Below are 14,576 nucleotides of genomic sequence, written 5' to 3'. Positions count from 1 at the left end.
AAACATACACCACTGAAAATGGTGTCCTTCCAATAGAGCTGTGAACTGAACCGTTATAGGCAAACTCAACCTGAGGCAGAACAACATCCCACTGCTTTGGCTTGTCTCCACAAGTACTCCGAATCATATTCCCCAATGTTCTATTAGTAACTTCGGTCTGTCCATCGGTTTGTGGATGAGCGGTACTGCTTCGGTTGAGCGTAGTCCCAAATGTCTTCCACAAAGCAATCCAAAAGTGGCTTAGAAACTTGGTGTCTCGATCAGAAGTAATAGACTGAGGCACTCCATGCAAACAGACCACTTCTTTAAAGAACAATCTTGCAATGTGAGAAGCGTCAGATGTCTTCTTACATGGTATGAAGTGTGTCATCTTTGAAAACCTATCCACCACCACCAATATATAGTCAACTCCTCGCTGTGTCCGAGGTAACCCTAATATGAAGTCCATGGTGAGGTCTTCCCAAATTCCCTTAGGTACTGACAGAGGCATATAGAGTCCTGTATTTTCAGATCGTCCCTTAGAAGATTGGCAGATGTAACACTTACGGACGATGTTTCCCACTTCTCGTTTCAGCTGAGGCCAATAATATTTCTCCTCCAGACTCGCTATAGTTTTATCCCTGCCTAGATGTCCACTTAAGCCTCCTCCATGTAATTCTCGAATCAACATCTCTCTAAGTGAAGACCTTGGTATGCATATTCTGTTTCCTTGAAAAAGATACCTTCTTTGATGAAGAAGTCGTTGCAGGGTTCTTGCTTCACACACTTGGCCCAAATTTCTTTGAAGTCTTCATCTTCCTCATAAAGCTCTTACAAAATTCAAACCAATAACCTCTTGAGAAAGTGTAACCAATAGTTGACTTCTTCGACTTAACGCATCTGCAACACGGTTAAGTGTTCCAGACTTGTGCTTGATCGCAAAAGGGAACTTTTGTAGGAAAGTAACCCACCGGATATGCATTTTGTTCACACTTCTTTAACTGTTGATGTATTTCAAGGCTTGATGGTCAGTGTATAGCACAAATTCCCTCTGCACAAGATAATGTTCCCACTGTTTCAAGGCCCGAACAACTGCATAGAACTCTTGGTCGTATGTACTCCACTTTTGCCTAGCTTCATTAAGCTTCTCACTAAAATACGCCACTGGTTTCCTTTCTTGAGATAAGACAGCCCCTATTCCTACCCCACAAACATCAGTTTCTATCTCAAAAATCTTGTCAAAATCAGACAGAGCTAGTACCGGTGCTGTGCTTAACTTGTACTTAATCATGGCAAAACTCTTTTCATGTTCTTCACCCCATTGAAATCTGCCTTTCTTCATACATTCGGTTATTGGTGCAGTGATAGCACTGAAATTTGGCACAAAGTGGCGATAGAAGGTTGCCAATCCATGAAAACTTCGTACGTCACCAACTGTTTTAGGTGTAGGCCATTCCTGAATTGCTTTCACCTTGTCTTGGTCAACATTTATACCTTCTGAGCTAACCACATAACCCAAAAACAGAAGCTTCTTGGTCATGAAACTGCACTTCTTCAAGTTCACGTACAACTTATTTTCTTGGAGAACTTCAAGAACTTTACGCAGATGTTGCAAGTGTTCTTCCTTGCTCTTGCTGTAGATTAGTATGTCGTCAAAGTATACTACCACACATGTCCCAATATAAGGCTTCAGGACTTGATTCATCACTCTCATGAAAGTACTAGGTGCATTAGATAATCCAAACGGCATGACTAACCATTCGTAAAGCCCATCTTTGCTTTTGAATGCCGTCTTCCATTCATCGCCTAGTTTGATTCGAATTTGATGATATCCACTTCTCAGATCAATTTTAGAGAATACTACTGAGCCACCTAGGACATCCAACATATCTTCAAGTTGAGGAATCGGAAACCGATATTTTATTGTGATCTTGTTGATTGCACGGCTGTCCACACACATCCTCCAGCTCCTATCCTTCTTTGGTACTAACAAAACAGGCACTGCACAAGGGCTCATGCTTTCTCGAATGTGTCCTTTTCGTAGCAACTCTTCAATTTTCTCTTTAAGTATCTCGTTCTCCTTAGGGCTCATCCGATAATGAGGGAGGTTAGGTAAACTAGCTCCAGAGACAAGATCGATTTGGTGTTGGATATCTCGCATAGGAGGTAGTTCATTTGGAAGATCATCAGCCAATAATTCTTCAAAATCCTGCAGTAATTGCTGGACTTCTTTTGGAATTTTCTTCTCCTCTTTGTTGTCCTCAGCCACCATTACTTCCCTAACCACCAAAGGATAAATAGCTTCTGCATCCTTCACAAGTTCTTCCACCTTTTCACAAGGTTCAGCAACAATAAGAAAGTTAGACTCTTTTGGTGAAACCAGATTTGTAGGCTTGGTCTTAGGCTTCAAAGTAATATGGTGTTTTTCCCATATGAACGATACTGTGTTTTCTCTTCCATTGTGGATAGTGTTGACATCATGCTGCCATGGTTTGCCTAGAAGTACGTGGCTGGCGTCCATGTCTACCACGTCACATTCAACTTCATCTTGATAGAATTTCCCAATTGAAATTGACACTTTACATGTTTCGGTGATGCGAACTTCTAGGCCTTTCTTGATCCATCCAATGGCATATGGAGCTCTATGTTTCATAGTAAGAAGGTTGAAGTGTTCCACCACTTTCTTTGAGACGAAGTTCTCACAACTTCCACTGTCTATTATCAATGACATAGGTTTTTCTTTGATAGTGCATGTACTCCGAAAGATACTATGTCGCTGGTTTTCTTGTTTTGTTGAACACAACAGCCGTTGAGTAACTAAATTGTACTCCCTGTCATCACCAGAATATTCTTCTGCTTCCTCCACCACCTCGTCTTCTTCTTCTTCTTCGTGTTGTTCATCATCTCCTTCTATGAAGTTAACAAGCCGTTGAGTAACTAAATTGTACTCCCTGTCATCACCAGAATATTCTTCTGCTTCCTCCACCACCTCGTCTTCTTCTTCTTCTTCGTGTTGTTCATCATCTCCTTCTATGAAGTTAACAAGACGCTTTTCAGTCCTTTCAGCCTTTTCAGTTTGCCGTAGAGGATATTGACTGGAGATGTGCCCTGGTTTGCTGCATTTAAAGCATGTATTCAAACGAGGCCTAGCGTACGGGTCTGAGTTACTTGTACTACTTTGAGAAGACCTTTTGGTCTGACTGCTGACCTTGCTGCCACCTCTATGGGTTTGTTGGAAATACTAAGAGGCTTGGTTGCAATGCTTTCTTTGGTTCTGCTGAAAGTTGCTGTGTCATTCCAGCTCCGTCTGTTATTTGTTGTTGCAATGGTGCTTTTTGCAAGCTTTTCAGCTTTCAAGGCCATTTTGTGAGCTTCTCCAACATCCTTGAATGTAAGCAACCCAATTTTGTCCTGAATTTGAGGATTTAATCCCCGTATATATCTTGCAACTTGTTGAGCTTTAGTCTCTGTCAATTTGTTTCGTTCTACAAGCCGATAGAAATCGGTTGTGAAGTCCTGGACTGATCTGTTCTCTTGAGAAACCTCTTGGTACTGCTCAAATAATGTTTGCTCATAATCATCTAGTAGAAATCTTTTTTCCAAGAGCATCTTCATAACGTCCCAGGTTACAATTGGAGCCAAGCCTGACTCGAATCGCTCTTCTTGTATTTGCTACCACCAATGCCCTGCAATACCTTTTAGTTTATAAGCTGCATACTTCACACGCTTGTTTGCAGCGATTCCCATAAGCTCAAATAACCTCTCAACTTCCATTAGCCAATCCAAGAACTCGTCAGCATTTAAATTTCCAGTGAAGTTAGGGATATCAGCCTTAATCTTAAAGTCTTCGCCTCCTTGACATCGTTGATAAGTAGGTTCCCTTTCATTGAAGTTGGCAAATTCAATGAGTTCTCGTTGTGCGGTTTCTTCAAAGTCTTGGTCACGTTCAAACCCTTCGATACGTCGACCTCCTTGTTGATGGCCACGTCTACGGGCGAATCCCATAGCGCGTTGATCATCAATTCCCATGTGGCGTTCTCGGCGATGTCCACGACCTCCGGCAAATCCGTTGGTGCGATGAGCATCTCCTATTGGATTTACGTTCATCTGCAAAATTAATTGTCGAATTTCCTCTGTTGCATCTTGCACTGATTCTCTCACAAAATCTTGTGTCTGCTGTCGGAAGATTTCGAATTGGTCAGCTACAAGTTTCGAATGATCCTGTAAATACTTCTGAATGTCTTTAATCGCACAACCAGCGTCGGCGAAGTTGGTGATAGTGATTTCGTCCACTGAATCGTCTCCCATTGAGCGGGCGAATCCCGGCTCTGGTTACCAAATGATACGGAAGCGTAATCACGATAGAAACAAGGTTTCGTCAAGCATCGAAACCTTATGGAGTAAGCTAGAATCCATTAGCAAAACACAGGCACAAGCCTAAAACACAAGAGTTTCTACTCTAATTTTTTTTTGGTTTCTTATTGATAACTTGAATGAAAATACAATTTAGCAGGGGCCTTATATAGGCACAGAAATAAACCTAATCATACTAGAACTAGGAATCCTTTATTCTAAATAAAACTTAACTTCTAATGAAAACATAGAAAGTAAAATAATCCTAATGCTGATAGAAAATATGTAGGAACAAAGCTACTGCTTTGCAGATTCAAAGCTGCTGCTTTGACTTTGTTTTCTTTGCCTTCCTAACAAGCTGTGTCTTAAATATTTGTGCAAGCTGTTCTATATCATAATCTCGCTTCCGGAAAAAGGCGGTTTAGAAGCTCGACGAAAATGTGTGCTTCTGTTTTGGAAGCGCCACGGTGGCATATAGAAGCACTTCCGTTTCCATGCAACGTAAACTCGAGCGGGGGAATTACCACAACAAGGAACACGATACGGAAACTCGAAGGAGAGTTAGTCGAGATTTTGTTTTATAATTTTGTTGTTTGTTTTTCAGTAATAGAGGATAATTTCTAACCATAATAATATTTATTTTCTTCGAGTTATATGAATCATAAACTAGCCGTTTGTAATTCAAAACGTATGGTGATATCGATCAGCGTTAGGCCGTTTGCTCATTAGTGAGAGGTTTTAAATTCCATTTATATATAAGAAATCGATCAAGTGGTGCATGAAAGAATTGAAACTCAACGATTATGGGGAGCTAATTAACATAGTACGTAAAATAAGATTCAACTTTTATTTTGTAGCAAACATATACAAACATCTTCACTCACAAAAGTATATCAAAAAAAGGTAACTTACATTGTTGAAAATGGACAGTGATCGACGCCATCCACTTACTTAATTCATCTTAAACAAGGCCTTGAACAATAACTTGTACTTCAAACTTCAAAGTTCAAACTAGTCCGTAACCTTGCAGCTCGATCGATCTTATTTCTACTTCTGTGGAAATAGCTAGCTTGGTATCACTCTTTTTTTTTTTCTCTCTTGCAAATAACATCTTGCTCATTTATTTGACAACATATTTAAAAAGAAAATGCTTTCCCTGCTACTCAATCATCATCACTCATTTGTGTTTCATTTTTGCCGCCGTTGCCACCATCTTCGCCGGAGATCTCCTCCAAGGACCGCCCTTTGGTCTCAGTGAGCATGAACGTGAAACAAAACCCTAACATGTTTGTAAACGCCAAAATCATCATAGCCTTTCGAATCGACTTGGGTTTTCCATCCAAAGTTAAGTTTTGTATACCAAATGCACCAACCATCGCACCAGCCTTCCCGGACGCCGCACTAATCGCATGGCAAGTAGACCTCACCCGCGTCGGAAACAGCTCCGCCGGAAGCACGAAAGTGGTGCTGTTCGGACCAAAGTTGGCGAAGAAAAATGTCAGACCATAGAGAGTAGCAAATACTGGCGGGTTATTTATAAGCCACTCGTATTTGATCCCAATGATGAACATGAACACAGACATCATGAAGAATCCGACGAGTTGGATCTTGTATCGTCCGAGCTTTTCAATGAAAGCTACAGTGAACCAGTAACCAGGGAACGTCCCCAGTAACGCAACCACAAACATTGCCCTAGAGGTCTGGAAGACTTCCATAAGAGCGTTGACCGTTTTAGGTTTATCAGTCAAACCCATCACAGGGAAAATGTCCTTCTGAGTCAAGTTTTGGCTGTAAAACGCAATGTCCAACAAGAACCAAGTCGTCATTGTTCCGATGAGATGCTTTCCATGGCGCCTGAAGAACTCTCCGGAGAGCAACTTGTACTCATTTGCAGCCTTGAACTGCGCCACCTTGTCCTGCTCCGCTTGGATTTCGATCTCTAAAACATGACCCATGTCGGTTGCTGCTTGCTTGGCGTTTCCTTCGATCAACGCCGTGTAGCGCGCCGTTTCGGGCATTTTCATGCGCCAGTAGAATGTCACAACGGCCGGAAGAGCCCCGAGCATGAGGACAATCCTCCACAAGAAGTCGGCTTCCGGCTGCGTGGATAATACATCAGAATAGTCTGTAGGGTTTGCATTGAATGCTGGTGCTGGATACCGCCTGAGGAAGATTGCTGAGAGTGTCATCGAAACCAAACCGGCGAAGATAATCCCAACGCCTTGCATGGCAAACACCGCCGCTATGAAAGCTCCTCGTGTTGTTTTGTTAGCGTATTCGGACATGATGGTGGCGGAGAGGGGATAATCTCCGCCAATGCCGAATCCAAGCCAGAACCTGAAGAAACAAAGTGTCGTCATCACAGCGCTTGGTGAGGACCCGAAGGAGAGGCCGGAGCAAATGGCGCATACAGCCATCATGATGAGGGTTACGCCGTAAACTCTTTTGCGGCCGAGCTTGTCACCAAGGTAGCCAAAAAATAGTTGGCCGGATAAGGTACCGACTAGGGCTACACCGACGACCAAGTTGTTGATGCCTTGGGGAAGCTTTCCGGGGGCTCCTTTGCTGGGGTCGTAGTAGTAAAGCCGGCCGAGGAGCTTAGAAACGGTGGAGATGCAGAAGAGGTCATAGGCGTCGGTAAAGAAGCCCATTCCGGCTATGACAATGGCTGTCATGTGGTACCATTGGGTTTTAGCATTGTCAAGAGCAGCCAGTACAGCTATAGCCATCTTGCTTTGCTTTGCTTGCTTGCTAGGTGCTGCCTTAGACGTCAGTTAGTTCTGTACTGGTTTCAAGTCTAGCTTATCATCCCTTGATTTCATATAAGGTGCGTCTTTAGGAAAGGACCAATGGATCAAATATAGAGCTAGATAGCTAATACAACAAGGGGTCGACGTTTATACCTAAGATTTGTGGGTTTACCATAGAAACTCACATAGGGTAGGAGGGCATATCCTGCATACATATACTTTGTTCTTATGGCCTAATTAATTAGTTAATTAATACTTGATTTATCCCTAGCTACCTACAAACATAAAGTACGTATGTACATATAACTTAAGCTTTTTATCTGTTTTTGTAATTTCTAGAACAAATTACAAGGGGTAAGATAGATGGTTACTGGTACGTTTATCAATTATTGGTGCATGGTTGATACAAACGATTAAGGTGGAGATCTATCATAGTATCATCTAATACAAACACATCAGTTTCTGGGACTGGTATTTCTATCGAATATGCTGTAATTTACATCGGTTATTTAAACCCAGGTAGCTAGGTCTTATATATCCAGAAGATCCAACAGACTTTATAATCATGTTGATGGATTCAAGAGAGATGGGAATAGCAATTTGTTATTTGAGCTGGCTATGATCGATCTAATCAGAATGACAGAATGTCACAGAAGATCAAGGCCAAACAAGGCAACCTGGAATGTCACATATATACTGTATGATTACGCTCATAAAATCTTAGACCATATTATGTTTTTGATTTGCTAACTCAATAGAACACGAAAAATGAACGTTCCAATCGCCAATTGGATTAAATTGTTCTGGGAGAGTACGTGGAAAAGGGACTTCGAAATTAGGACTTGCACATCTATATATGCACTTTTTATGCGACTGTTAGAATAAGCTCTTAGAATCGAATGATTACAGCTCCAATGACATTTGCTTCCCAGTACATATCCAATCACATTTGCTTCCCAGTACATACATTGTCCATCTGTTTCAACTGCAAATAAACAGTATTCTACTTCTTCATCAACTTCCATTTTTGACTATTTTCTGCATCATATTTGCCAGACTATTTCAATGTCGACCATCAATCCAATTTTTTGTGCTAACGTGGATGACTAGCTTCGGAAACGTTATTATTATTATCATTTTTTTTGAAATAAACTGTAAATATTGATTTTTGATTACATAATGAGTTCAGAATTCGAAGATATATAGCTAGCTCGTTGTGATAGACTGATAGTTCCGATCCATATATAAGTATATATGCATTATGTATTAGAGATAAGATAATATTGCCACACTCGTTATTTACATTTCAAACAAAACTATTGACATGGTACGAGCTTTGAGCTCTTATTGATAGCTAGTTCACCAGATACATGTATTAACGGCAAAATGATATTGCTCATTTATTTGAATATTTGATTACCCTAATCTTCCCTACCTAGCTGGTGACTGGTGTAGCGGTCATCTGTGTTTCATTTTTGCCTCCGGTACCATTGCTACCATTGCCGCCATCCTCACCAGAGATCTCCTCCAAGGACCTACCTTTGGTCTCGGTGACCAAAAACGTGAAGCAAAACCCTAACATGTTGGTAAATGCCAAGAACAACATAGCCTTCTTAATTTTGTTGGGGTCGGAATCCAAAGTATAGGTTTGCACCCCAAATGCACCAACCATCGCACCGGCCTTCCCGCACGCCGCGCTAATCGCGTGACACGTGGATCTCACACGGGTCGGGAACAACTCGGCCGGAAGCACAAACGTGGTGCTGTTGGGGCCAAAGTTGGCGAAGAAGAATGTCAAACCGTATAGAGTGGCAAACGTGTACTTGTGAGTCCTGAGTTCAATATATTTGAACCCTATGATGAACATGAAGAAGGACATCATGAAAAACCCGACGAGTTGGATTTTGAACCGGCCGAGTCTCTCGATGAGGAAGACAGTGAACCAGTAACCAGGGAAGGTCCCGAACATTGCAACTATAAACATGGCCCTGGAGGTTTGGAAGACTTCTCTAAGAGCATTGACAAATTGTGGTTTCTCAGTGAGACCCATATTTTGGAAAATGTCCTTCTGAGTAAGGTTTTGGCTGTAGAATGCAATGTCTAGCAAGAACCAAGTCGTCGTTGTTCCGATGAGATGCTTCCCGTGTCGCCGGAAAAACTCTTTTGAGAGCAAAGAGTACTCGTTTGCAGCTTTGAACTGCGCCACCTTGTCCTGCTCAGCTTGAATTTCAATCTCTAAAACACTACCCATGTCACTCGCGGCTTGCTTGGCGTTTCCTTCGATCAACGCCGTGTAACGAGCCGTTTCGGGCATTTTCATCCGCCAGTAAAACGTCACGATAGCCGGCAAAGCTCCGATCATGAGGACAATCCTCCACAGATAATCGGCCTCCGGTTGGGTGGAGAACACATCGGAATACTCGGCAGGGTTTTTGTTGAATCCAGGAGTGTCGTAATAGTGGAGGAAGATTGCCGAGAGTGTCATGGAAACCAACCCTGCAAAGATGATCCCTACTCCTTGCATGGCAAACACCGCCGCTATAAAAGCGCCACGTGTTTTTTTGTTGGCATATTCAGACATGATGGTGGCGGAGAGGGGATAATCTCCGCCGATGCCGAAACCAAGCCAAAACCTAAAGAAACAAAGGGTTGTCATCACAGAACCCGATGTAGACCCGAAGGACAGGCCGGAGCAAATGGCGCAGACGACCATCATGATCAAGGTGATGCCGTACACTTTCTTGCGGCCAAGCTTGTCTCCGAGGTAGCCAAAGAATAGTTGGCCGGATAGGGTTCCAACTAGGGCAACTCCGGTGACCAAGTTGTTGACGCTTACCGGGAGCTTTCCCGGCTTTCCTGTGCTGGGGTCGTAATAGTAGAGGCGGCCGAGGAGTTTCGAAACGGTGGTTATGACGAATAGGTCATAGGCGTCGGTGAAAAAGCCCATTCCGGCAATGACAATGGCGGTCATGTGGTACCATTGTGTTTTAGCAGTATCCAAAGCATTCAGCACGGCTATAGCCATCTTGCTCTGCTTAGCTATATCAGGTTTTTGTCTAATATTTCAAAGTTTTGCTTCTGAATATATATTGTATGAAGTGATTATGGATCGTTGGCTGATACAACGAAGGACGTTTATACCTAAGCTTTGGGGGAACTACAAGAAAATATATAAGGTATCCCATCAAGGATTCGAGGATATGCTATGGTTTATGCTTTCTGGCCTTGTATATTGTGTTATGGCCTTATAAGTCTCGATCAGTAGAATTGTATTATGGTCTAATAAGTTAGTAACACCATCTTGTTCCTTCGAATACAACATATGAGCTTACAGCTATTCTGAGCTTATAATATATGAGCTAGTTCTAGCTACAAACTGACCTTAATTATATCACTTTTGTGTTGACAAGGGTGAAATAAAAGGTTAATAATTGGTCGACCAAATAAACTGGCTGCTGCATACTAGAAAATGGAGTTTTATCTGGATCATAAAAGACAAACACATCCAACTCTTTCTGCTGGGTTTTTCTTTGCTGGTATGCTAGTAGTTGATGTTAATTGGTAGAACCTACATAAGCCAGTTCATTCTTTTGGTTCATTTTTGTTTCCTTCTAGTGGTAACAATCTTGAAATCATATATAGTTCTGGCTTGGTGTGGTAACAATCTTGAAATCATAGTGTAAGGTTTAATCGTCCTTACTACGTCAGTCTGGATTCCATTCTTAGAAGTGTTCTTGCGTGTTGCAACAGGTCTTGTCTTGTAGGTACTTTGTTCTTAACATTTTGGTCGAATATGCGTAATATATTTGTCACTTAAACCTAGGTCTTTGTTATATGAGTAATATGTGATTGAATATCTTTGTTCACTGTAATCTGTAGGTTACTGCCTTTACTGACTAAACACTACTCATGTTTAATAAGGGTTTAATTGCATTGTGGTGTTACTTTTTTAGCTGTATGATTCACTGCTCTCGATCAATTACATTTTGCTCTTCATTATGTTTACATTTGGGTTAAACAATATGTATTTTCTTCACCTCATTTGTGCAAGAGTAGGAACACTCGGGTTGAGTGTTTAGTAGACCAATAAGATCACTAATAAGATGTTCGTAGCTTCATAGCTTCATAGACCAACAAAACACTAACAAAACATTCTCAGGTTTTACATTTATCCTGTTCTCGCAGCCAGACTAAACTATTTGAGTAATGGATTACAGACCGTTCCAGGCAATTAACCACCTATCACACAAGCATGATCACGCTCAAAAGGTTCAAGAGTCACTAGTTCAAAAGGTTTAAACTGTTCTGCCTGCAGCTTCTTCACCTCATAAGTGAACACTGCCTTAGCAGGAACAGTGCAGTCGATACAATTAGCCTACAATTAGCTTTAGGACCTCAGCAGTCAAACCAGGAAGACAGTAGATTCATTTTGGATATTGTAGTCATCAAGAACACGCCCATCCTCGAGCTGCTTGCCCTCAAAAATCAGCCTTTGCTGGTCCGGGAAGATGCCATCCTTGTCTTGGATTTTGGCTTTGACATCTTCAACGGTGTCAAACCTTCCAACCTCAAGGGTTATGGTCTTTCCATTGAGAGTACTCTCGACAAAGATCTGCATATGTTCACAGATACCAAAATATAAATCAAATGAAAATCCAACACACTCATTTGAGTTTTTATTCAAGAATTAAGCGCAGGTCTAACAATTCTATAAATTTGCAAAATACACACATCTCTACACCCACCGTGGACTTTAACAATGCTCTTAACAACAACCAAAGAGAAGGGGAAAAACAAACGAGAAAATTAATTTAATTGGACCAAATGCAGAGTTTCATATAATTAAATACATTGTTTACCGGAAAAATCAGACTTTTCTTCTCTTGAAGCACCACGAAGACAGTGGAGTCCTTTCTGATTCCCAAGTCAGCAAGAGTGTGGCCATCCTCGAGCAGCTTGCCAGCAAATTTCAACCTTTGCTGGTCAGGGGGGATCCCTTCCATGTCTTGGATTTTGGCTTTGACATTGTCAATAGTGTCAAATCTTCCAACCTCGAGAGTTATGATCTTTTCGGTGAGAGAGACGAAGATCTGCATCACAGATGACAAGAAATAAATCAAATGAAAATCCAACACACTCACAAGACATTTCAAGTTTGTATTCAAGGATTAAGCGCAGTTCTAACAATTCTACAAATTTGACAAATCTATAAATTTGACATTTCACGTTTGTATCCAAGGATTAAGCGCAGTTCTAACAATCCTATAGATTTGACAAATACAAACATCTCTACATCCACCATGGACTTTTAACAGAGCTCTTAGCAACATTCAAAAAAGTAAGGAAAAAACAAAAGAGAAAATTAAATTATCTGCAAACGCGAATTATTATTAATCACAGGTATGCGTAAAGAATAGGAGGAGGAGAACATGAAGCATACTGTGAATGCATCGGTCGAGAAAGGAGCAGATTCTGCAACCAACGCATCAAGGTTGAAAGGAACATATTCTGCAACCAACCACATTGAAATACACAAACAAAACTCAGCTCAAAAAACAGATGGAAATAAAATGGGAACTGACAGTAAATTTCATTGATAAAAAATCAAACATATGTAACTACCAAACTCTTGTTCAAGAAGCCTCCTCTCTTCTAATCTCTGAACTCTAGATTTAGGAGCAATGAGACCAGGAACATACTTGTGATTCGTATAGAAATCATCAGGGAAATCAGGGCATTCTAATGCCATGTGGTCTGCAAAAGCTCTACAAATTTGACAGTACATGGGTGCTGCGTAAGCAGAAGGTAGTCCTTCAGCGTAATCGCCAGGTTTGTCAGTATTTATATTTATGCCACGAGCATGAACCCATATATATCCCTTTGGTAAAGGTCCATAAGGAGCTGGCTCAACACATTGAGCATGCTGTTCTTCCTTGATACCTGTTCACCAAAAACAAGAATAAACAACACTGTCTAACAGTTAACCTAATGCAACTCAATAAAACACATTGATGGCATTTGGATTCAAAATTCCGTCTAAGATCGAATCGAATCGCAATCAAGTCTTCCGTACAGGAAACTACAAATTCAGACTACGGAAGAAAAGGCTGAGATCGAATCGCATAGCAATCAAGTCCTCGCAGAAACCCTAACATGAAATTAATCGCAGCCATACATACCTGAATTAACCACAGAAAGGCTCATGGCTAGGGCTCAGCGTTTCTAATTTCTTCTTCTTCTTCTTCGATCTAGGAGTGAAGGTTTTTGGGGGGTTTGGGAACCTATATATACGGAAAACAAACTCCAAGCCCAAACGGAAGGCCCAACAAATCGACCGAATTGAAATCTTGTTTTCCTTTCGACAAAAGAGCGAAAATTTGAGGGCTATAATGTTGAATTAGGAAGCTCAAACGTGTAGAACAACAAACTATTCTCACTGGTCTCAATTACTTGTAGGAACACTCGGGTTGAGTGTTTAGCAACATTTGAGAAGATGAAAAACTTGAATATCAATCAAAAAAGATCACTAAGATGTTTGATGCGTAGATTCATAGACAAACAAGGTAACAAGAATAAAAAAGGAAAACATTGTCGGGTTTTACATTGATCCGATTTTATGATTCATTCAAACCATGAAGACAGTGGAGTCTTTTCTGATATTGTAGTCAGCAAGAGTGCGAACATGCAGCTTGCCAGCAAATTTCAGCCTTTGTTGGTCAGGGGGGATTCCTTCCTTGTCTTGGATTTTGGCTTTGACATTGTCAATGGTATCAAATCTTCCAACGTCAAGAGTTATCATCTTTTCGGTGAGAGAGACGAAGACTGTGAATGCATCGGTGGAAAAAGGATCAGCAGATTCTGCAACCAATGCATCAAGGTTGAAAGGAACATATTCAAACGCTTCTTCACGGAGCCTCCTCTCTTCTAATCTCTGAGCTCTAGATTTAGGAGGAGAGAGACCAGGAAAATATTTGTCATTTGTATAGAAATCATCAGGGAAATCGATCTGGGCATTCTAGTGTCATGTGGTCTGCAAAAGCTCTACAAATTTGACAGTGCATGGGAGCTGTATAATACAAAGGTTGTGGTTGTACAGGTGCAGATCTCTCGCCAGGTACGTCTGCATTTATATTATTTATAGTTATGCCTCCAGAACGAACCCATCTATATCCCTTTGGTAAAGGTCCGTAAGGAGCTTCCTTCTCTTTCTTACCATAGCTCATCATCTTGTTTTCCTTTCGACAAAAGAGCGAAAATTTGAGGGCTGATAGCGAACACAGTGAAAGGAAAGCTAATAAAAGGGAAATTGTTGAATGTTTGGTACTATCTAGTGAGTGCCTTTTATAGGCTCTAACCCTTGAACAAACAATCCTATTTTGACTAGAACTAGGAATCCTAAACCTTGTGACGTAGCCAGAAATCTTAACTAAGAGGGTCAAATCTAAAATAACAACGATTTATTCAGAAACAAAGCTTTAGAAACTCTATAAACTT

General features: G+C 41.1%; 4 protein-coding genes across 4 annotated transcripts; all 4 read right to left on the bottom strand.

Moving 5' to 3' along the window:
- Positions 1 to 976: 976 nt before the first annotated feature.
- On the bottom strand, positions 977 to 4,287 carry LOC101300012. The gene is made up of 3 exons (XM_004309116.1): positions 3,675 to 4,287; positions 3,188 to 3,560; positions 977 to 3,095 (listed from the first exon to the last, which is right to left on the bottom strand). Exons 1-3 carry the CDS (start codon positions 4,285 to 4,287, stop codon positions 977 to 979), a joined length of 3,105 nt encoding a protein of 1,034 aa, XP_004309164.1.
- Positions 4,288 to 5,495: 1,208 nt separating this feature from the next.
- LOC101299724 (inorganic phosphate transporter 1-11-like) lies at positions 5,496 to 7,061 on the bottom strand. The gene has a single exon (XM_004309115.1). The coding sequence runs from the start codon at positions 7,059 to 7,061 to the stop codon at positions 5,496 to 5,498; it is 1,566 nt and encodes a 521-aa protein (XP_004309163.1).
- Positions 7,062 to 8,517: 1,456 nt separating this feature from the next.
- On the bottom strand, positions 8,518 to 10,107 carry LOC101299434 (inorganic phosphate transporter 1-11-like). Its single transcript, XM_004309114.1, has one exon. It carries the CDS (start codon positions 10,105 to 10,107, stop codon positions 8,518 to 8,520), a length of 1,590 nt encoding a protein of 529 aa, XP_004309162.1.
- Positions 10,108 to 11,484: 1,377 nt separating this feature from the next.
- LOC101299143 (polyubiquitin 11-like) lies at positions 11,485 to 14,246 on the bottom strand. Its single transcript, XM_004309113.1, has 4 exons — positions 14,243 to 14,246; positions 13,713 to 13,940; positions 11,942 to 12,192; positions 11,485 to 11,682 (listed from the first exon to the last, which is right to left on the bottom strand). The coding sequence occupies exons 1-4, from the start codon at positions 14,244 to 14,246 to the stop codon at positions 11,485 to 11,487; spliced, it is 681 nt and encodes a 226-aa protein (XP_004309161.1).
- Positions 14,247 to 14,576: the final 330 nt, after the last annotated feature.

The sequence above is a fragment of the Fragaria vesca genome, linkage group LG7 (assembly GCF_000184155.1).
Source record: "Fragaria vesca subsp. vesca linkage group LG7, FraVesHawaii_1.0, whole genome shotgun sequence".
Classification (NCBI taxonomy): domain Eukaryota; kingdom Viridiplantae; phylum Streptophyta; class Magnoliopsida; order Rosales; family Rosaceae; genus Fragaria; species Fragaria vesca.
The sequence above is the reverse complement of the archived record's forward strand: the minus strand, read 5'-3'. Positions and strand labels throughout refer to the sequence as shown.

Coding starts and splice junctions, on each gene's coding strand:
- LOC101300012 (XM_004309116.1), bottom strand. CDS start 4,287: ATGGGAGACGATTCAGTGGACGAAATCACTATCACCAACTTCGCCGAC. Junction 3,561..3,674: donor TGCAGCTTATAAACTAAAAG/GTATTGCAGGGC, acceptor GATTTCTACTAG/ATGATTATGAGCAAACATTA. Junction 3,096..3,187: donor CCCATAGAGGTGGCAGCAAG/GTCAGCAGTCAG, acceptor CTTTAAATGCAG/CAAACCAGGGCACATCTCCA.
- LOC101299724 (XM_004309115.1), bottom strand. CDS start 7,061: ATGGCTATAGCTGTACTGGCTGCTCTTGACAATGCTAAAACCCAATGG.
- LOC101299434 (XM_004309114.1), bottom strand. CDS start 10,107: ATGGCTATAGCCGTGCTGAATGCTTTGGATACTGCTAAAACACAATGG.
- LOC101299143 (XM_004309113.1), bottom strand. Junction 12,193..13,712: donor AGACTCCACTGTCTTCATGG/TTTGAATGAATC, acceptor ATTTGATTTATT/TCTTGTCATCTGTGATGCAG. Junction 11,683..11,941: donor AGAAAAGTCTGATTTTTCCG/GTAAACAATGTA, acceptor ATCTTTGTCGAG/AGTACTCTCAATGGAAAGAC.